The sequence below is a fragment of the Leucoraja erinacea genome, chromosome 2 (genome assembly GCF_028641065.1).
Source record: "Leucoraja erinacea ecotype New England chromosome 2, Leri_hhj_1, whole genome shotgun sequence".
NCBI classification, from domain to species: Eukaryota; Metazoa; Chordata; class Chondrichthyes; order Rajiformes; family Rajidae; genus Leucoraja; species Leucoraja erinaceus.
The window spans coordinates 126,826,751-126,848,736 of record NC_073378.1 but is presented as its reverse complement, the minus strand read 5'-3'; the positions used below and the strand labels follow the sequence as shown (position 1 = coordinate 126,848,736).

At 42.2% G+C, this 21,986-nt stretch overlaps 1 protein-coding gene across 4 annotated transcripts in view; it reads left to right on the top strand.

Annotated features, from left to right (window-relative positions):
- Nucleotides 1-21,986, top strand: part of LOC129715327 (partitioning defective 3 homolog) — a 954,144-nt gene that overhangs the window by 684,943 nt on the left and 247,215 nt on the right. For all 4 annotated transcript variants that reach the window (XM_055665210.1, XM_055665202.1, XM_055665217.1 and 1 more), the window contains 2 exons: nucleotides 5,187-5,417; nucleotides 14,684-14,933. In XM_055665210.1, the coding sequence (XP_055521185.1) occupies nucleotides 5,187-5,417; nucleotides 14,684-14,933 (481 nt within the window). The remainder of the gene's footprint in view (nucleotides 1-5,186; nucleotides 5,418-14,683; nucleotides 14,934-21,986) is intronic.

Sequence of the window (21,986 nt, the reverse complement as noted above, 5' to 3'; positions counted from 1 at the left end):
TTTGATCATGGGCTTCGTGCAACAGTAAATCCATCGTGATTTAATAAGGCCTTATATTTGACCTTTGTTTCACAAGTTCACAAGTTTGAAGAGTAGAACTAAGCCATGCAGCCCATCGAGTCTACTCTGCCATCTACTCTCGGGTCTACTCAAATCTACTCGAGTCTACTTATTGTTTAATGTTCTTGTACGGGTGTCAGAGGTTATGGGGAGAAGCCAGGAGAATGGGGTTAGGAGGGAGAGAGAGATCAGTCATGATTGAATGGCGGAGCAGACTTGATGGGCCGCATGGCCTAATTCTACTCTTATTCCTTATGGTCTTATGAGTGTATGTTTTGTAATACTTTGAATAAAAAGTAGGTTTGCAAACCAAAACATTTTCATAAAATTACTCGGAAAACCATCTCACTGATTTGAAATGTCTTTTCCCCCGGAGTATTTTTCAGTCCCTTAAATTGCCACTCTTTTGAAATAACTCCAGTCAGGTTTTGTTTATTACCTTAACAATTCAATTTTGTTTTACTTACATTTTAACAAAATGTAATGTTTGCTAAAGAGCAAACTCACTGGCACTTGAACATGCTTCATTTAACACTTTACAAAAACAAATCCAGGTGTCATAGCCACATTTCAGATTCGCTATTAGATTACTGCTTGTTTTTCCTGTGGTAAATTTCTTTTGAGGCATAAAGTGAGGATAAATGGGGCAGTAAGTGATTAGCACAGGTTATGGTTAAGATGGAGCCTGCTCCTGTGCAAGTTAAGTAAATATGTGGAGATAAATATTGTTTTTGCAAGCTGCCTGTGTTTAGATCTGGCTAAAAACATAGAAGGAATTGTTTCCCTGCGTTGCTGTTCTCTCGAATTCTCAACTAGTTGTGGAATGTCCTCACATCTGCTCTGCACCTGAGTATAGAAGCCCAACAACTATCTACTGGTGTCATTCGCAGCCGACTTCTATAGATTAGTTTGCCAACATATTTCCAATGATTTGTTGACACCATGCAAAAAGAAACAGCCTTTATTTCCGTGCTGCACATTGACATTGTTGTTAAAACAAGAAACCAGAGTGAACAGCATTTGTAACTGCAGCCCATGGCACTGTGTAAGGGAGATACAGATTAGGCAGTTGATAATACATTAGTTGAGAACTTGACACATGAGTTGAATCTTCAAGACATCTGCTTGACAAGGAATTGAAGAAACCAGGGAGATTCAGATTTTCTGTGGGTTTTCCTTTCTATAATAAGATTTCCCTGTTAAATCAGAAACAAAAAGAACTTGATGCGTCTTATAAATTCAAACTTTAAGGCCTCGTTAAAATCTCAGTCTGAGTTCATCATGCGTATATTTTTGACTGGCCAGGAAGGCAGGATTTCCTTTCGAACCCTGAGCCAGCTTCCTCGATTGAAGTCTGTTTGTTATTGATAGAAATACACTTATTAAGGAAATTGGGTCAAGTCTGTGCTTTTTGCACTTGGCCACAAGGAGGTAAATTGACACACGGCCAGGTCTGCCGTCTTCCTGATATGGGTGCAACTGGCTTCTCTTTATGGTGGGAGAATGGAAATAACTTAAATAACCTTAAGTTGATTGCTGAGGTTGCTGCCGATGGCTCTTGACTGAGATTAATTAACTTCCCTAATGTAATTAAATTTAGTAATTCTAATCACTGTTTATACTGCAAATATATATTAAAAAGATTACCTTGTCCAGACACCAGACATAAGGGAATATTGCACCCCTTGTTTAGATTGGATTGAAACACAGATGCCTTTAGTCCACTTTTAAAATGACCCCTTGTCCTTATCTTCTTACTCCTCTGCTGAAGTGGGGGGGGGAAATGGCAAAAAAAAATTAACGTTAAGTTGAGAAGTTTTAGAGTTGCAAAATATTAAATGACTAAGATTTCCTGTAGAGGCTGTGCCTCTTTGATGTGGAGTTCATAAGTTTTAGGAAGTCAAGTCCACTCCGCCATTCAAGCATGGCTGATCTATCTCCCCCTCTCAACCACATTCTCCTGCCTTCTCCCCATAACCCCTGACACCTTTATTAATCAAGAAAGGGTTGGAATGTGCAGAATGTGTGCGGAGGATCTGCCACGGGCCCTTTATTTCTGAGGGTCTATCTTTAGGTTAGAACGGCATAAAGTTAGACTTAAGGTAAAGGAAAACTCTATTATTAGAAAAATGGAAAGGGGTAGTTTTTAAAATATAATAAGGGGTCAGAAGAATGAACAAGGATAACAAGAACACTACCAGAATCATTGACCTTTTGCCTGAGTGTGCCTCTTTGGAGCTGCTACATAGCTCAGTCATAGACCCATTCTTACAGAAAGAACCACCATATTTTATATTCTCATAATGTGAGGCAAGAGTAATGGGTTAATTAAAGGTAAACATGTAATGCCCCTGTCCCACTTAGGAAACCTGAACGGAAACCTCTGGAGACTTTGCGCCCCACCCAAGGTTTCCGTGCGGTTCCCGGAGGTTGCAGGTGGTTGCCGGAGGTTGCACCTCCGGCTCGGAATGATTCCAGGAACGAGTGGGTTGGTATATGATGAATATTTGAAAGCACTGGGCCTCGACTCGCTGGTTGAAGGTTGAGTGGGGACAGCATTGAAATGTACAGAATAATGAAAGGCACATATAGAGTGGATGTGGAAAGGATGTTTCCACTGGTGGGAAAGTCTAGGACCAGAGGTCATAGCCTCAGAATTAAAGGCTGCTCTTTTAGAAAGGAGGAGAGGGGGAACTTCTTGTGTCAGAGGGTAGTGAATCTGTGGAACTCATTGCCACAGAGGGCTGTGGAGGCCACGATAATGGATATTATTAAGGCAGAGATAGACAAATTCTTGTTTAGATCAGGTGTCAAGGGTTATTGGGAGAAGGCAGGAAAATGGGATTGAGACCGAGATCAGCCATGATATAATGGCGGAGCGGACTCGATGGGCTGAATGGCCTAATCCTACTCCTATAACTTGTGAACTTGTGAACTTGCACACATGCTCCCCATAGCAAAGAGGAGTTTCTCTGCTTTCCTAATGTACCCTGTGGAAATGATTACGTTAACGTTTCACGCCACTCAATGGCCAAGTTATTGAAACATTGTGGGAGCTGAAAGTATTATTAACTGAATATTGTATTGCCTGAAGCAAAGGATCCACATTGTAGAACTCCTCTATAATCATAAAACCATGTAAGACATACGTTGTATTATTCAATACTTTGTAACTATCAACTTCTCCCTTTACAGTCGGTGTTAGCTTTGGATATTAAGGTCCCTTTCTTCTCTCGCCTTCTGCCACACTAAAGACACCACTGAATATGTTAATTCTGGCCAAATTAGAGATGCTAGGACACTAAAATTGAGTAAAGGCTTCTGTGCTGTAAGGCCATTTGGTCAATTTAAATGTGCCCTATGCAGAAATGGGACAAGCTGCAGAATGATGCCAGATTGGCTGGAGCCTAGATAAGAGTTGCAGGGAAAGAATGGGACATCTGCAGATTCTTACAATACGGTGTAAATTGCATGAAACGGATTGGTGAATGCAAACCAATTTGTAAATATTGTTGCAAAGCTATACTTTGCTAGATGTTGATTGGGTTAAGTGTTGAGCCTTGTCTGGGTTTCTTGAATATCTGGGCAAATGTTGCTATGTTTGCTTCCTTCCAGAAGCTCCATTTGAATACATTGTATTAGTTTATTATTGGTTTAGGGCAATGTCTATCATGTACTGGGTTAATTGATGTATGTTATTGGACTGTATAGAGACCACCCCCATATGGTTCGGCCCCTCAAGGTTCAGGGACCTATAAAAGGTAGCTCCCACAAGGTCCCCAAAGTCGATCTTCTGGGAGAACGCTTGGGACTGCGTGACCTTTTGGAGTGTCTCTGCTTGCACGAGGCTAGAAGGGCTTGGCCAAGCAGATACAAGGACCGAAATCAATCTTTAGGTATAGTAGAGGTATAGTTATTGTGTTATTCCAAAATAAAGTTTAGATGTGCAAGTGCTTGACTCAGTATTTTATGGACTGAAACTAGACTGGGGGGAAGCTTAGAACAAGCTATTTACAAATACATCCTTTAAAACAATAGGTAACAATTTTGGACATTTTTCTTAGTTGCATGTAATATCACTGAAAAATAGTACAAGTGGAAAATAATTCTACATGTAAAATAACAGGTTTCAATGTCATGTGCGAACATTCAAATAGTAGACGAAAACTGTTTTCATATCTATGGTCTTCCAGTATTAGATTAGACATAATTGTAAAGCCCTTGAGTGTTGCTTGGTGTCTACGTCGAGATTTGTTTTAAAGGCACTGGTCTAGTATACTGTAGAAAGTTACAAAACTACAGACTGAGTTGTAATCCCATACCCTATTAATCTTTCTTCCCAGCGAGACTATTGGAGTTATTCCGGCATTCTTTGAAGTGCTGCAGAAATAGTGCAGATGTGTTTTATGTCTATAACTTTGTTGATCAACTTTCTTTTGGGGATCCAGAATGTAGTTTTCAGTTATACGACAGGGAGGCCTTTGCCAACGACCACCCAACTACAACATGATCAAGCTTACATATTATCCACCATTGGTTTAATCCACCATTGGAGCATAAATTCATAATCCAAATGAGTGTCCCAGTAGAATACTGCAACACTCATGCCCTTTCACTTATAGTTCATTGTCCTGGGAGACTCTAGGCACTGAGTTCCAAATAATGTTTGGTTGGGCTTTGAGAAAACTGGGGCCAGACCTCTGTGGAGTGACAATTAATAGTCGGAGGACTGGTATGAAATATATCTGTAACCAAAACTGTGGATAGAGGCAGGGACTCAAAGGTCAACGTTTGCAAGCTTTTCTGTCTGGTGAGCAATAAACATCTACTAACATTTTAAAGAAATCTCAGCAAGGATTCCAGTCCCAGTTTTCTGTATTTGTCTGAAATGTAATGGTGCAGCAATGCTGAACTGTCACATTCAATGTTAAAGACCCCCCCCCACCATCCATCACTCTAGAGCCGTGAACTGATAGAAGTCTGCAAATGAATGCAGTGAACGTTCTCTGAATTCTGTGTGAGCAACCCCCGGGGTTGCATTAGCAGAGATGAAGTCCAAATATCTAGGCTTGGTCCTCAATTACCAGCGCAAACCTAATTAACAACTTTGCATCTTGCCCTCCAAGGCTCCTCGACCAGGGACGTTGGGCCTTCATTAGGACTGAAGAAATCAAGCTCATTGGAAAGTCTACAGACTGCAGTTGCAGAAGCAACTCTGAATAGTGATATTCCTTTCCATCGCCCACGACCACGCATCATCCGGGGAAGAGGGTGCAACGAGAGCTTCCGCGCTGCCATCGACAAGTCGTATGATAAACCGGCAGAAGAGGAGGAGGATGATGAAGGAATGGAAACATGTATGTAATAAAATTAATTACTGCAATTTTCTCTCTGGACCATTCAAAATGCTCATATATATTTAAGATAGACACAAAAAACTGGAATAACTCAGCGGGACAGGCAGGGTCTCTGGAGAGGAGGAATGGGTGACGTTTCAGGTCTTGACCCTTCAGAGTGGAAAGTGTTGATTCTGCTGTTGGGGGACGTTCATGTTGAATCCTATAGTGTATGGTGTCTTTTTGTCTTTTTTCTTTTATATGGATGTATGGTAATCTAATTTCTTCTCTGCAACATGATTTGATTTAAAAGTGCTATATAAATAAAAATTACTTACTTATTTCTTCAGACTCTTCTCCAGAGATGTTGCCTGTCCCGCTGGGTTGCTCCAGCTTTATCTTCAGTTTAAACCAGCATCTGCTCATATATATATATATTTAGATCCATAAAGAGAAAAAAGTGTTTTTATGTGCATTTTCGTTTGCTTTACACAGTGTATTTTGTACAAATTGTTTTTATATTACCTGTCGAAATGAAGAAACCCTTGCACCAATTTTCAATTGTCAGCTTCACGTTTTGTGTAGCAAAGGAGAATGGTAATCAGAGGTGAGGCTGAGGAGGAAATTCATTGAGTGCAAGTATGTAATTGGGAACACGGCATGCCTGGCTGTTTCTGCTGGGAGACTGTTTGAATGTGCAAACCTGTTTGTTTTGGAGGCCTTTGCCCTTGAAGGGTATGAATGGACGCGTCATTTATGCTCTACCTGTCACCTCAAGTGTTAAACAACATGAATGCTCAAGATGGAGTCCCAGTCTTTATCCACAGCGACAGGCAAGAGCGGAACTCGCTATCAAAACATGGAGGGGACGTGGGACACAATTTGTTTGCGGTCACGCGCGCATGCGCACACTCACACACACACGTGCGAGGCTTCGGATGCTCAATCCAGCTCAACTCTGCCTGTCTCACTGGGTTAACTACAGCCCTGCCTGGACTGACGGGACACCAGCGCTGCTTCTCCGCGCTGGCCATATTTCCGCATGTCCAGGAAGGGTTGTAATCTCACCTGGCGGGACAGGCAGAGTTGAGCTGTGTTTAGCGCTGTTTCTCTGCGCTGGCCCGTCTGATTCCCGACCAAAGATCCTATAGCGGAGGATCTTTGCTGCCAACCTCTCTGGCCACCCGCGGGGGGGGGAGGAGGGAGGGGATGGGACAGTGCCGGAGACCCGGCCGGGATCGATCCTGGCTGTGGATGAAGCGCAGGTCTGTGCCACGTCTCCCTCCTCCAATCATCGCGCTGAATCATGTCCCGCCCCCATTGCCTGCTGACCAGCGTCTCTCTTCTCCAATCGGCGCCCTCGATCACTGGATTTTAAAATCCAGATTACAAAACCTTGGGGGGGATGTCCCCCATCTCTCAAAACATGGAGGGGAAGTTTCCCCTCTAGTCCCCCCGGGTTTTCCACCCCTGGTGACAGGTGACGGTAAATGGCATTGAAATGTTAAAGGGGAATGCAGACATATTCATGAGAGAGAGAGAGAGGAACAGAAAGTCATGAGCCAAATATGTGAGATGGAGTAAATCGGAGGTAGACACAAAATGCTGGAGTATCTCAGCGGGTCAGGCAGCATCTCTGGGGAGAAGGAATGGGTGACGTTTCGGGTCGAGGCCCTTCTTCAGAGTAAATGGGAGGTTGCCTTTCTTTGGTACAGCTGCTTGAATTTTCGAACCCTAACTTGCTTTTTAGTTTAGTTTAGTTTAATAACCATGGGCGGCGCGGTGGCGCAGCGGTAGAGTTGCTGCCTTACAGCGCTTGCAGCGCCGGAGACCCGGGTTCGATCCTGACTATGGGTGCTGTCTGTGCGGAGTTTGTACGTTCTCCCCGTGACCACATGTGTTTTTCCCGAGATCTTCGCTTTCCTCCCACACTCTAAAGACATACAGGATTGTAGGCTGATTTTCGTGGTGTAAATGTGAATTGTCCCTAGTGTGTGTGGGAATGTGATAATGTGCGGGGATCGCTGGTCGGTGCGGACTCATGTTCCGTGCTGTATCTCAAAACTAAACTAAACCATCTGTAGAAAGATTTATTCCATGTATTTCTTGGGTAGAACTGAATAGGAAATTTAGTAATTGTCATACCAAACTATTGGATGTAGTCTAATCACTGAAGGAACAATCTGTGATGATAATCTGTGCTTGAGGTCTATTATAATGTCATGGTATACTCTGGATTGTAGCATGGTATTCAAAATGTAACAAAATCATATTAAGTGCTTAGACATAACATTGAGAGAAAGCACTGCCACATTATTGTGCTGACACAGTCAGTTTTAATATAATTATTGGCCGATCATGAATGTTAAGAGGAACAGAGTGTAATTCGACCCTTCCGTTGAATTCTGGATGCCTGCAACAAAAAAGCAGAATGGCACAAGAGGTTTTGTTGGGCTCAAAGATTATCATTTCCTATTTCAGTTTTAAAGTCCGGGTGAAATTACCACACTGCCTCTCAGTTAGTTTTGAAAAATTGACATTTTTGAAAATTTGTTCTTCAGTAACATTGCAGTAGATAGCCTGAAGATTTAAAATATTTCCTTTTAAAAATCCTTTTCCTGAATTGAACTTGCCCTTTGATTCAATGCAATGCAGTAAAAATAATTTCCATGAACTAAATGCTGTAATTGTTTGTATGTAATGCTTACGTTGGAAAACACTTAAAAATTAGCAGCCTTTGTGGTGAAAAACATGTCTTCCAATGAGCTATTACAGCATGCTAAGATGCACGGTGGGATTTGAATGATCATATTTCTAGCTAGTTGTTTGGTGTACTATAAACCTTAGATAGACACATAATGCTGGAGTATCTCAGCAGGGCAGGAGAGAAGGAATGGGTGACGTTTTGCGTCGAGACCTTTCTTCAGACTATAAAGGAGGGTCTCAACTGGAAACGCCACCTATCCCTTCTCCCCAGAGATGCTGCCTGTCCCACTGAGTTACTCCAGAATTTTATGCCTATCTTCCAATTAAACCAGCATCTGCAGTTCCTTCCAACACATGGCCATAGCGAGCAGCACCAGAAATTGGAGGAACAGCACCTCATATTCCGTTTGGGGAGTCTGCATCCTGGGGGCATGAACATCGAATTCTCCCAATTTTGTTAGTCCTTGCTGTCTCCTCCCCTTCCTCAGTCCCCCTGCCGTCTCCTCCCATCCCCCAGCCTTCGGGCTCCTCCTCCTTTTTCCTTTCTTGTCCCCGCCCACCCCCGCCCCCGATCAGTCTGAAGAAGGGTTTCGGCCCGAAACGTTGCCTATTTCCTTCGCTCCATAAATGCTGCTGCACCCGCTGAGTTTCTCCAGCTTTTTTGTGTTCCTTCCAACACATGTTGTCTAAACCTTTATTGATTCTGAGACTCTTTAAAGTGACCAGGGAACTGTGGGTATAATGTAACATTTAGGCACCAAGTCATTTCTTAATCTTGTCCAATGAATACAAATCTTACAATTATTCGAGTTGAGTTTTACTGGTTTCTTTTTTCTATACTGGCTATGACAGCAGGTTCCAGCTTAATTACCGCATTGAAGTCGGGGGGAATAGACAGTACAAGAGCCCCAAGAGAGATGAGATTACAATTGCTCACGTTACTCGAGAGCAAATTATTGGGATCAACCAACATTAGTGAGAAGCTGAAGCATTTGGTTCCCATTTTTAAATGTTTCAAAACATGTATTAGTCGAATATTGTACTCTTTTTACTTAGTTGTGTGTCCATTATATCAAAGCGAAAGAGAACCTCAGTAAAAATGACTCGTGTTGAAATAAAAGTGAAGAAATTCTAACACCATAAATGAAAAAATTGCAACTGGCAGAGAGGTAAAGGGGAATTTGTGTGATTAAATTATGTGAATTTTTATTCATAAGCTGATGAAGGCTTCGCTACACCAGTTTGATTCTGCCCAGCCAGTGCAGATCATTCATATAATGAGGACATTGTATCCTTTTGATTTATTCTTCTCAAAGCAGTTTCTTTGACAGCAGCAGCAGGACTGAAACTTTCACGTTGCAGCAGTTTATTACACCTTTGATCGATTTGCCTTCTTTTCGCATTATTTATGTTGATTTCCCCTCCCCAGTTTCATGTTGCAAGAAAACATGGACGATGATTTTGTTTTCATCATCAGCTTAAAGCAATATGTTTCTTTATGCTTCCGAGTTAATGCTGTCTGTTTAAAATTGTTTGCTTTTCCCCTTTCAAATCACAATCGGGACTTTTGTGGAGCTGGAAAATGAAATTCAGTACCACATAGGAAATGTTGCCTGAAGTTTGCTCACCTTTGACCTAATGTGGTTGTTATTGTCCAGTTTTCATACCACAAAGGCACCAGAATTTTTTGCCTCCAAAATCATCTATCTGGTCCGTTTTCTAATTAACAACCCGCGGAACTTCACAAAACACCTGTTGAAAGTAAATGCAGGACTAATAGACAATAGACAATAGGCGCAGGAGTAGGCCATTCGGCCCTTCGAGCCAACACCGCCATTCAATATGATCATGGCTGATCATCCCCAATCAGTAACCCGTTCCAGCCTCCTCCCCATATCCCCTGACTCCGCTATTTTTAAGAGCGCTATCTAGCTCTCTCTTGAAAGCATCCAGAGAACCTGCCTCCACCACCCTCTGAGGCAGAGAATTCCACACACTCACCACTCTCCGTGAGAAAAAGTGTTTCCTCATCTCCGTTCTAAATAGCTTATTCCTTATTCTTAAACTGTGGCCCCTGGTTCTGGACTCCCCCAACATCAGGAACATGTTTCCTGCCTCTAGCGTGTCAAAGCCCTTAACAATCTTACATGTTTCAATAAGATACCCTCTCATCCTTCTAAAGCCCAGCCGCTCTATTCTCTCAGCATATGACAGTCCCGCCATCCCGGGAATTAATCTTGTAAACCTACACTGCACTCCCTCAATAGCAAGAATGTCCTTCCTCAAATTAGGGGACCAAAACTGCACACAATACTCCAGGTGTGGTCTCACTGGGGCTCTGTACAACTGCAGAAAGACCTCTTTGCTCCTATATATTTGATTCCTCTTGTTATAAAGGCCAACATGCCATTCGCTTTCTTCACTGCCTGCTGTACCTGCATGCTTATTTTCATAGACTGATGAACAAGGACCCCCAGATCCTGTTGTATTTCCCCTTTTCCCAACATGACACCATTTAGATAGTAATAAAGGCATTTAGTAACTTATAAAGGAGAGACACAAAAAGCTGGAGTAACTCAACGGGTGAGGCAGCATCTCTGGAGAGAAGGGTGAGAGAAGGAGAGATCTTGAGGATGAGCAAAAGGAGCAATTTTATTTTTTACACACAGAGTGGAGGAAGGCGGAAAGTTTGAGACTTCAGCTGGGAATTCCAGTAATGGAACCTTGGAAGCTGGCATGAACATTGTGAAGTGTTGCATTAATCTGGAGCAGGAGAAATAATGAATTAGAGTGTGGAGTTCGAATGGGGATTCTGAGATGGAGTCTTAGGGAAGTGAGGCCAGAGTTGCTATGGGACAATGCCATTTACGGAATTAAATCTCATGAAGAGGACCCTCATGAAGGTTATGGAAATTAAACTACTGGATACTGAGCAGAATGTTGGATAAATTCATGGTCATCAGTGATAGGAGCAAAATTAGGCCATTCGGCTCCTCAAGTCTACTCTGCCGTTCAATCATGGCTGATCTATCTTCCCCTCTTAACCCCATTCTCCTGCTTTCTCCCCATAACCTCACACACCCATACTAATCACAAATCTACCTATCTCTGCCTTAAATATATCCATTGACTTGGCCTCCACAGCCTTCTGTGTCAAAGAATTCCATAGATTCACCACCTTCTGACTAAATAAATTTCACCTCACCTCCTTCCCAAAGGAACAACCTTTTATTCTGAGGCTATGACCTCTGGTCCTCGACTCTCCCACTAATCCTCTCCACATCCACTCTCTCCAGGTTTGGTGAGTAAAGGGAGTATTAAGAATATCTTGTTACCAAGAAAGACCCCTAACTAAAGGTTCACATATATAAATGAGATAATTTAGCCCACCCAGCCATTTCTTATCAGTGAAGTAGCTTTTAAAATCCAGTATAATTTAAAAAAATCTGACCCAAAACATAATTCTGTCCACTCCCTGGTGAATCTGAAATTGATCGAATTCCCTTTTGACTGCTTCAGCAACTTGGCATTTACTGTTTTATAGGCAGTCTATTCTAGAAGTCGGGTGTTCAAGTTATTCTTTATTCTGTGTTTGTCTTGCCGTTTCCCTCCCAGTGCAGCAGTTATGTTTACTGCCTAGATGACTTCACACAACAAAAAAGCTTCACATCCATCCATGACACTTGGAAAAGATTTGATTATGCTGCTGATTTTAATTAAATTATAGTGCATCTCCCAATTTAACATAGAAAAATAGGTGCAGGAATCGGCCAATCAGCACTGCCATTCAATATGATCATGGCTGATCATCTAAAATCAGTATCCCGGGGTTCCTGCTCTTTCCCCATACCCATTGATTCCTTTAGCCCTAAGAGCTAAATCTAACTCTCATGAAAACATCCAGTGAAACTGTGATCCCTGGTTCTTGACCCCCCAACATCAGGAACATTTTTCCAGCATCTACCCTGTCTAATGCCTTAAGAATTGTATATGTTTCTACAAGATCCTCTCTCAAAATTCCAGTGAATACAAGTGTTGCCCTATTCTGTATCTCTGATTCCAATCACTCTTTCACTCTCGGTTATTCCCTCAGCAGCTGCTCCCAATCTCTGAATTTTGTTCCCTTTGACATGACTTGACTTGAAGGATGTGCTGGCTCTGGAGAAGGTCCAGAGGAGGTTTACAAGAATGATCCCAGGAATGAGTAGGTTAACCTATGATGACCATTTGTCGGCACTGGGACTGTACTCACTGGAGTTTAGAAGAATGAGGGGGACCTCATTGAAACTTACAGAATAGCGAAAGGCCTGGATAGAGTGGATGTGGAGAGGATGTTTCCACTAGTGGGAAAGTCAAGGACTAGAGGTCATAGCCTCAGAATTAAAGGAGGTTCCTTTATCAAGGAGATGAGGAGCACTTTCTTTAGTCAGATGGTGGTGAATCTGTGGAATTCTTTGCCACAGAAGGCTGTGGAGGCCAAGTCAGTGGATCTTTTTAAGGCAAAGGTAGATAGATTCTTGATTGGTACAGGAATCAGGGGTTATGGGGAGAAGGCAGGAGAATAGGGTAGGGAGGAAGAGATAGATCAGCCATGATTGAATGGCAAAGTAGACTTGATGGGCCGAATGGCCTACTTCTACTCCCATCACTTGTGACCTTATGACTTTCTCTCCACACCGCTCATCCTTAAAACTAATATCCTTGTGCCTTATCTCTGAGAGCAAGCTTGTGGTGAACCTGTCCTAATGTGTCTGCAAGGAGTTCATTCTTCATTAACGTTTCCTGTGGAGCAGCTTTACATAGAAACATTGCAGGAGTATGCCTTTCGGCCCTTCGAGCCAGCACCGCCATTCAATATGATCATGGCTGATCATCCAAAATCAGTTACCCCGTTCCTGCTTTTTCCCCATATTCCTTGAATCCTCCAGCCCTAAGAGCTAAGTCTAATTGTCTCTTGAACACTTTAGATGTCTTTTGTTAATTAAGGCCCCATGTTAAAGCAAGTTGTTGGAGTTGGTTTCCCTTCCCTGGTGAGTGTACGGAAAAACCTTGCTTTGTTGCTTGCCCTTGTTTGCCCTTGCACACCCTTATCCGTACCAGCTCCTGACCCCTGGGTTTTGCACACTCAACTCAACCATCGCAGTGAACTTGTTGGGATTATCTCATGGCAGTGGCCAGGAAAATATGCCAGTGAATCAGGTCCACTTCGTTATGGGCACCCCAACAAGATTCTTTAGAGAAGTTGTCGCCATTCACAAATGCCCCATTGCAATGGAAAATGAGCCCATTATAGCATTTCTTTGCTTTTGCGAGGTTAAATCAAATATTGATATCGCTGGAATAGTTTTTTGATGACAGTTAGGAAATTGCGGAAAATTATACTCCGGCATAGTAGACAATGAGGAAGTATATTTAAAATGGTGGGGAACGAAAGAAAAAACTTGCAGTTTTTATTAGATATTTCAAGAAACTGAATCTAATAAATAAAAGTAGAGTTATAGAGTGATACAGTGTGGAAACAGGCCCTTTGGCCCAACTTGCCAGCATGTCCAAGCTATACTAGTCCCACCTGCCTGCATTTGGTCCATATCCTTCAAAACCTGTCCTATCCATGTACCTGTCTAGCTGTTTCTTAAACGTTGGGATACTCCCAGCCTCAACGACCCCCTATGGCAGCTTGTTCCATACACCCACTGCCCTTTGTGTGAAAAAAGTTACCCCTCAGATTCCTATTCATTTTTTTCCCTTCACCAACAGTATAGAAGAAAATTGCTGAAAACCAGAAATAAACTAGAAAAAAACAGAATTAAACTAGACATTCAGCTGGGAAGGCAGCAGCACTGCAGAGAGAAACTGAGTTGTCATTTCGGATTGATCAATTCTGAAGAAAAATCGTTGTTTCAGAGATTTCATCAGTTCTGATGTAAAGTCACTGTTTGAAAAGTTGACTAATTTCCCTTCCTAATGCACTTAGTGTTTACAGTGTGTTCTGTTTTATTAGGAATAGGAGGAATAGGAATACTTTATTGTCACGTGTGACTAAGCACAGTGAGATTATTTTGACAAGCAGAATATTCCAACAAGCAGAAGGTATTTGTCTTGTTAAAGGGATAAATGAGGGTAAATGTACTGGGGAACCCCTCATCCTGTTCAGCTGGTACCGCAGGTCTCTGATCTCCCCCATCCCAAGACAAAGAGTGCAGGAAGGAACTGCAAATGCTGGTTTAAACTGAAGATAGACACAAAATGCTGGAGTAACAGACTGAAGAAGGGTCTCCACCCAAAACGTCACCCATTCCTTCTCTCCAGAGATGCTGCCTGTCCTGCCGAGTTACTCCAGCATTTTGTGTCTATCTTTGTGAGAAGTGGGCAGTCTGGTACATTCCCAGCTGTCATTTAACCTGCCAACACCACTTTGGCAGGTTCACCATTGGTGTTTTCTGGTCCTGGGTGAATATAACTTAAAAATCTTGGTCTTTTCAAATGAACATGATGTTGCCATTTTTATTCATTTCTAAGTTGGTCAAACCTGGGGTTTTAACACTGGGTGCCAATATTTATGTTCTACCTTTTGCTCACAGTGGAAGAAGACACGGAGGAGAGTTCCCGATCGGGAAGAGAGTCCGTCTCAACAGCAAGCGATCAACCATCGTTGGCCAGTGGGCAACTGTCAGGCACAATGGAGAAACAGGTCAATGGTTCAAGGACAAAGGAGGACAGAAAGAAGGAAAAGACTGGCAAAGAGAGAGAAAAGAAGAAAGACAAAGAAAAGGACAAAGAGAAGACTAAAGCAAAGAAAGGGATGTTGAAAGGTCTTGGAGACATGTTCAGGTAAAGGCATTCCCTTGTTGTTAACATTGAAATGTGTGCAGTGCGTTTACAGCCTCATTTCATGTATCACTGTGGATCTTCAAGAACTTAAGTGATTTCTCTGCAGTGCCCATAAAGTGTACACTGCATGGAAAAATAGAATTGGTTTATTATTGTAACATCTGCTGAGATGCAGTGAAAACATTGTTTTTGTGTGATATCCAGACATATCATACCATGTGTCAGGTTGTGCAAAAGAGAAAATGAACAGAGCGCACAGAATGTAGTGTTGCATTTACTGAGAAAGTGCAGATAAAGAAAGAGCAAAGGCCATAATGCCGTTGATTGGAAGACCAGGGATATATCCCTTGCATTCCAAGCATAATATACTTGGAAGAACCATTATTCATTCCACTGCCATGATATCAGAAAATTGTAAAATCACACAGTTATGTATTTGAATGGAATGTATTTTAGAATCGCACATTTTATTTGGAATAGAAGAGAGAAGCTAATTAATATTTCCTCACTCATTTATTTTGATAATCTAAGTCTAGCTTTGTATGATAAACAGCAGCAAGGGAGAAGTAATTTTTGAGCCTTGCTTCCTCTGATAGTATCACTTTTAGATAATTGAGATAAATTAATTTCTATTCATTAAGTTTATGTGTAAGCTCATTTAAGATATAACAAATAATGAACTAAAAATGTCTGTGTTTCAGTTTTGTGATGATGAACTAGCTTTGCAATTAACAGCACAAATGCTATTTGTATCATATTGCATCGTTAGTTTTGCTCAACCTTTAGTTTTTACATATTTTCTTACTGCTTTAACGTATGTAAGGCCATTTGTTAAAAATGGTGAGTGGATTTAGATTTATTCTTAAGGATTACTCAGGATAGCTGTGTGTGTGTGTGTGTGTGTGTGTGTGTGTGTGTGTGTGTGTGTGTGTGTGTGTGTGTGTGTGTGTGTGTGTGTATATATATATATATACACACACACACACACGCGCGCACACATATATATATATATATATATACGCACAGATATATATATATATATACACATATACATATATATATATACATACGGTAAGCCACAATGCACAAAATGTAAGCCTTTCTGCGTTGAATTTCTGGATGACTAATTTGTGTTCACTGTGAGACAGTTCCTGATTGTGGTTTGTCATTTATTGGAACAGAGTAAAACATTGAAGCACAGGGAAGAAAGATTGTATTAAAAGCGTGCAATTTATGATCAATATCAAAAATTCAAAATCTTTATAAAACATACATATTCCCTGATTAAACGCTAAATATCTGAACACAGCATTTTTCCTGTGTACTGTTGATTATTTAGGCAAATGTTTTCTATATTATCTCTTAGACAGGGCTCATAAAGATAGCGGTGTCAAGGGATATGGGGAGAAGGCAGGAACTGGGTACTGAGTGTGGATGATCAGCCATGATCACATTGAACGGCGGTGCTGGTTCGAAGGGGCGAATGGCCTACTCCTGCACCTATTGTCTATTGTCTATTATTATCCTGCCTCAAAAAAAAAACTTTGTAAGATGGCTACCAAAGACAGAATTTCTGCCACCATTAGGTTCAGTTCAGAGCTTGTGTTTTGCCCAGAGACTCTTTATAGAGCCATAGAATTTGACAGCCTCGATACATGCACCCACATAATGTGCTGAAGTAAGTCTCAGTTTCTCAATTAAAATCTCCGGTTTTTCGTGTTCAGATCTTCATTAAGTCACGGTATTAGCAGATCAATCCCAGTAGAGGAAGCATGATATTGTGCTCCCACTTTAGCTCGGAATCATTATTTTTGAGTCTCCCAGATGGATTGCTAGAAGACATGAAGGTATAAACTTGAGAAATGATTGTGCTGTTATTTTGCCGTCGTGATGAATTTTCAGGAAGGCAAGGAACGGAGCAAGCCCAGGGGGATTGGGATTAATTGCAACCAAAAAAAAAGCCGCATTAGACATTTAAAAAAAAAACACCTGTACTCGCCCATTATTTTCAGAAGACAAGTGATTGAAGCACTCAAGCGAGAAGCTGGGAGAACATTAAAGCTTTTATTGCCTAATCTCTTCAATGCAAAGGACAGTGAACTGTCAATGCAATATGCACATTGCCATAAACAAGCACCGATTACGTTGAACTAGGAACAGAAGAAAAGCAATCGTATAACTTGGTTTCATAAAAATATCAAACGGGCTTGCTCCCTCAGTTGCCAAATTTTCTTGCATACTTGGAGCTGAACCATATTTTGCATGTGTAGTTTACACCCCAGCGGTATGATCATTGACTTCTCCAATTTCAGGTAGTCCTTGCTTTCTCCTTCCTTCCCCTCCCCTTCCCAGCTCTCCCACAGCCTACTGTCTCCGCTTGTTCCTTTCTTCCCCCCCCCCCCCACAGTCTGAAGAAGGGTCCTTCTCTCTAGAGATGCTGCCTGTCCCGCTGAGTTACTCCAGCGTTTTGTGTCTATCTTCAGTTTCAACCAGCATCTGCAGTTCCTTCCTTCACAGTTCCTTCCTACACAATACCTTGATCGAACCCCGACCCAACATCAATGGCTGGGTGTTTGTTGAATACAATTCTCAAAAATATAAATTCCCCCCAACAGCCCTCCCAAGACCGCAAGAAGTTGCAGAGAATTGTGGACGCAGCCCAGAGCATGGTACAAACCAACCTCCCTGCCGCTGACCCCATCTGCACCTCACACTGCCTCTGCAAGGCCACCAGCATGTTCAAGGATGGGTCTCATCCGAGATACTCCGTCTTCTCCCCTCTCGCATCAGGCAAGAAGTGCAGAAGGTTGAAAACGCACACTTCCAGATTCAGGAACAGTTTCCTCCCAGCTGTTAGCAGGCAACTGAGCCATCCTATTCCCATCTAGAGAGTGGTCCTGACCTACCGTCCACCTCCTTGGAGATCCTTGGACTATCTTTCATTGGGCTTGTGTAGTAAGGAACTGCAGATGCTGGTTTAAACAGAAGATAAACACAAAAAGCTGGAGTAACTCAGCTGGACAGGCAGCATCTCTGGAGAGAAGGAATGGGCGACGTTTCGGTTCGAGACCCTTCTTCAGACTGAATTGGACTTTATTTTGCACTATACATTATTCCCTTTATCCTGCATCTGTACACTGTGGACGGCTTAATTTGTAACCATGTATAGTCTTTCAGCTGACTGGATAGCACACAACAAAAAGCATCACTGTACCTCGGTACACCTGACATTAAATTAAATTAACTAACTAACGAAAACACTCCTGGACAACTTAGAGCAAGCCTTGATTTTTGAATCATCCCCAGAGCAGCATTTCCAGACGAGAGCTATGTTAAACCATTGAGTCCTTAAAATGAAAATGGATAAACATCCCGCTGTTTACTCATTATGTTGGCAGTTGTAATTTTGTTTTTGTGCGGTGAATAAAGTCAACTTGTTCAGCAATGATAGACACAAAATGCTCGAATACCTAAGTGGCCCAAGCAGCATCTCTGGAGAAAACGGATAGAGACACTCCCGGGTAGAGACACTCCCTTAGACTCCAAACTTTCTTTGCAGTTGCACTGCCCCTTCTGGTGAGATTTTGACTGCCCTTGACTAAAATACTAAAATGGAGCATTCATGTAAAGTTAAGGACCTGTCCCACTTGGCTGTCTTTCACGCGCCATTTACGCGACCTGCTAGTGTGTGGGTAGCGTGTGGATAGCGTGTGGGTAGCATGTGGGTAGCGCGTGGACGGAAGCATGTAGTGGTGTGGAGGAGTGTGGAGTGGCGTGTTGACTTCGTCCTGCACAAAATCATCGCGCGCCACCAGCCTGTCGCGTAACTGACGGCCAAAGTGGGACAGGCCCAAGACCCTTGCGCGACGCAACGTCTCACCTCTAACAGCAGTAGAAGCGGGCAAACGATCGTCGAACTCAGCCTGGGGCTCACGGCTGTTGCGGATCCGGTCCGCCCCCACTCCTACTCCCAGGTCTGCTCCTGGGCCTGGCCAAGATGGCCATTCGCGGGTCCAGGCAGCGGGCAGTCGATGGCCGCACAGCGGGCGCCTGCCTGCCCCTTTTCTGGGGTTACGTCCGAGCTCGCATGTCCCTAGAAAAGGAATATGCGGTGTCCATGGGGACTGTGGAGGCCTTCTGTGAACGCTGGTCACCACAGGTTGAATATATTATAGATAAAAATGTTAATATTTTAATTTGATAATTTTGTTTAAATTGCTTGAGCTTTTTCCGGGTCTACGTCCGTGCCCGCCTGTCCCTGGAGAGGGAACACGCGGTGTCCATGGGGACTTTGGGGGCCTTCCGTGAATGCTGGTCGCCGTTGGAGGTCGAGTGTTTTGTTGATAAAGTTGACGTTATATTAATTTGATGATCGTTTGTTTGTAAACTGTCAACATAGGTAATCTTTGATAGTGTTAATACTCTATGTTTATTTTTATTGTTTTAAATAAAAGTAGTTTCATAATAAAAGAAAAGAGCGGGGTTAAGAAAATTGTAGACACAAAATGCCGGAGTAACTCAGCGAGACCGGCAGCATCTCTGGAGAGAAGGAATGGGTGACGCTTCGGGTCAAGACCTTTCTTTCAGACTGAAGAAGAGTCTCGACCCGAAACATCATTCATTCCTTCTCCCCAGAGATGCTGCCGGTCCCGGTGAGTTACTCCACCATTTTGTGTCTATCTTCAAATGACGCGATCCTGAGGGCTGTGCGTGTGCATGATGACGCGCGCGACTATCGTGGGACCGTCGCGCGACCATCACTACCGGCCTGTCGTGTCAGTGACGGCCCAAGTGGGACAGGCCCTTAAGACACAAAAAGCTGTAGTAACTCAGTGGGACAGGCAGCATCTCTGGAGAGAAAGAATGGGTGATGTTTCGGGTTGAGGCCCTTCTTCAGACTGGTTAGGTGTTAGGGAAACAAGAGATATAGACAATGATGTAGAGAGATAAAGAACAATGAATGAATGGTATGCAAAAAAGTAACGATGATAAAGGAAACAGGCCATTGTTTGGTGAAAACGAGAAGTTGGTGTGAGTTGGGGTGGGGGAGGGATAGAGAGAGAGGGGCTACATGAACTTAGAGAAATCATCCACATTGGGCATAATCTGCCCACGCCCAAAGTCTAAAACTATTTTCAGAAATTCAAAGACATTGTTTGCTCACACTTGTTCATTAAAGAAGATACCTCAACTCCAACAGAGAAAATAAAATTCTGATCATAACTGGGATTTTCCATGTGATCAAATTTTAGGAAGGATTTAATTTTAGTTGCGATTTTCCGAAAGTGCTATGAACACGGGACATTGGAACTGTTCAAAATTCTCAGGAAAGCTGCAGTCTGAAGGAAACTGTGGAACTAGTCAGCAATGCCATTATCTTTGCTGAATTACTAACTCCAAAGGTGCTGCAACACCGTACAACTTGTAAATGCGTTTAAGTTTCTTTTGTCACTGCTCAATGCCTTCGTCTTCTCTGACAGTACCAACCTGAAGCAGCTTAATTGCTTGAATGCAAAAATGGGAATATAGTCGTGGGTTAATAATCACATTTGTTGTAGAGCAGTTATGCTGCATAAAGGAAGCTGCTGAAGGACAAGAAAAATAAATTGGATACAAAACCCATTTAATTACTAAATAATATCATTATAGGTGGGGGAACATTGTGTTGTACAGGTTCATTAGGTGTGTGTTACCAGCACATCGTCTGATTGGTTAAACTGACGAATATCCATGGAGATGACTTGGGTTGCCAGCTTTGACTAGCGGTTGCCATGGAAATCCTGTTGATCTGGACAGTAAACTAGCTGATCAGCTCCACATTGTATCTTTGTGTGCACTGTTGCATTTAAAAGAAATCTTATTTCGTGCACAGAGATTGCTAATTTTTCATGTGAAATATTTCCAATTAGTGCAAGTCTTGTCAATGATTAATTGGGATGTTTCACAGGGGCTTTTCTTTAAAGGATGTTTTATCTCGGACACTAATTTCCTTTATATTTCTGCCAGTAATGCAACGAAATGTGTCCTTTCCTACATTTGACGAAAAGAATTCTAACAGATTTGAACAGATTTTAAATCAGTTTCGAAGAGGAGTTGAAATTTTGTTTGTATGTGCATGTGTGTTTTAGTGGACATGCACATAATATGACATTACTGATGTTTGTACAATATGACAATGTGCTGTGCGTATAATATATATATATATATATATATATATATATATATATATGTTATAGATATTGTACAAAAAATGTCAAAATTTGCCTATAATTTTAAACCTAAAATTCTAGGCAAAGTTATATGCTGAGTACGATGTGGCTGCAAGTAGGTATTACTCCATTTTCAAATGAGCAGAATTCTGGCAATTTGTATTTAGTTTGCCGATAAAATATATTGCGACAATTCTGAATTGGTACTGATGAATTCGGCTGATCGGTGTGGTTAGACTTGCAACACAGCTCCCCAATTAACTGCATTATTCAGCTCTAATTGGAAAAACCCTCCTTCCTAATTTATGTTGGAGAATGGCCCGCACTGGCTGAGATACATATGTTGACTACCGCGTAGCGAAAACCTTGGCTTGAAGATGTGTTTCAGAACTTGAGGAATCACATTGAGATGAAACCGAAGAAAATTGGTTCTTTTGATTGTCTAGGAAGGAACTGCAGATGCTGGTTTAAACCGAAGATAGACACAAAAAGCTGGAGTAACTCCAGGCAGCATCTCTGGAGAGAAGGAATGGGTGACTTTTCGGGTCGCGACCCATCCCTTCTCTCCTGTCCCGCTGAGTTACTCCAGCGTTTTGTGTCTAGCTTCTTTTAATTGTCTTTTGTTTGCCTGTTAGATGATTGAATGGGTGCCTTGTATTCAAGAAGGGCTTGGAATTGCCTGTGTAATTACACAGGAGTTGCGGACAGAGAGGTGGAGATTGCTTCTGTCAATGATTGATCTGTCCATGACTTTCTTTTTTAAAAAAAGTTTGTTCCAGCGAGGACGTTTGTGACAATTGAAAAGTGGGGATTTTATTACTTATCTGTAACAGCCCTGAGGATA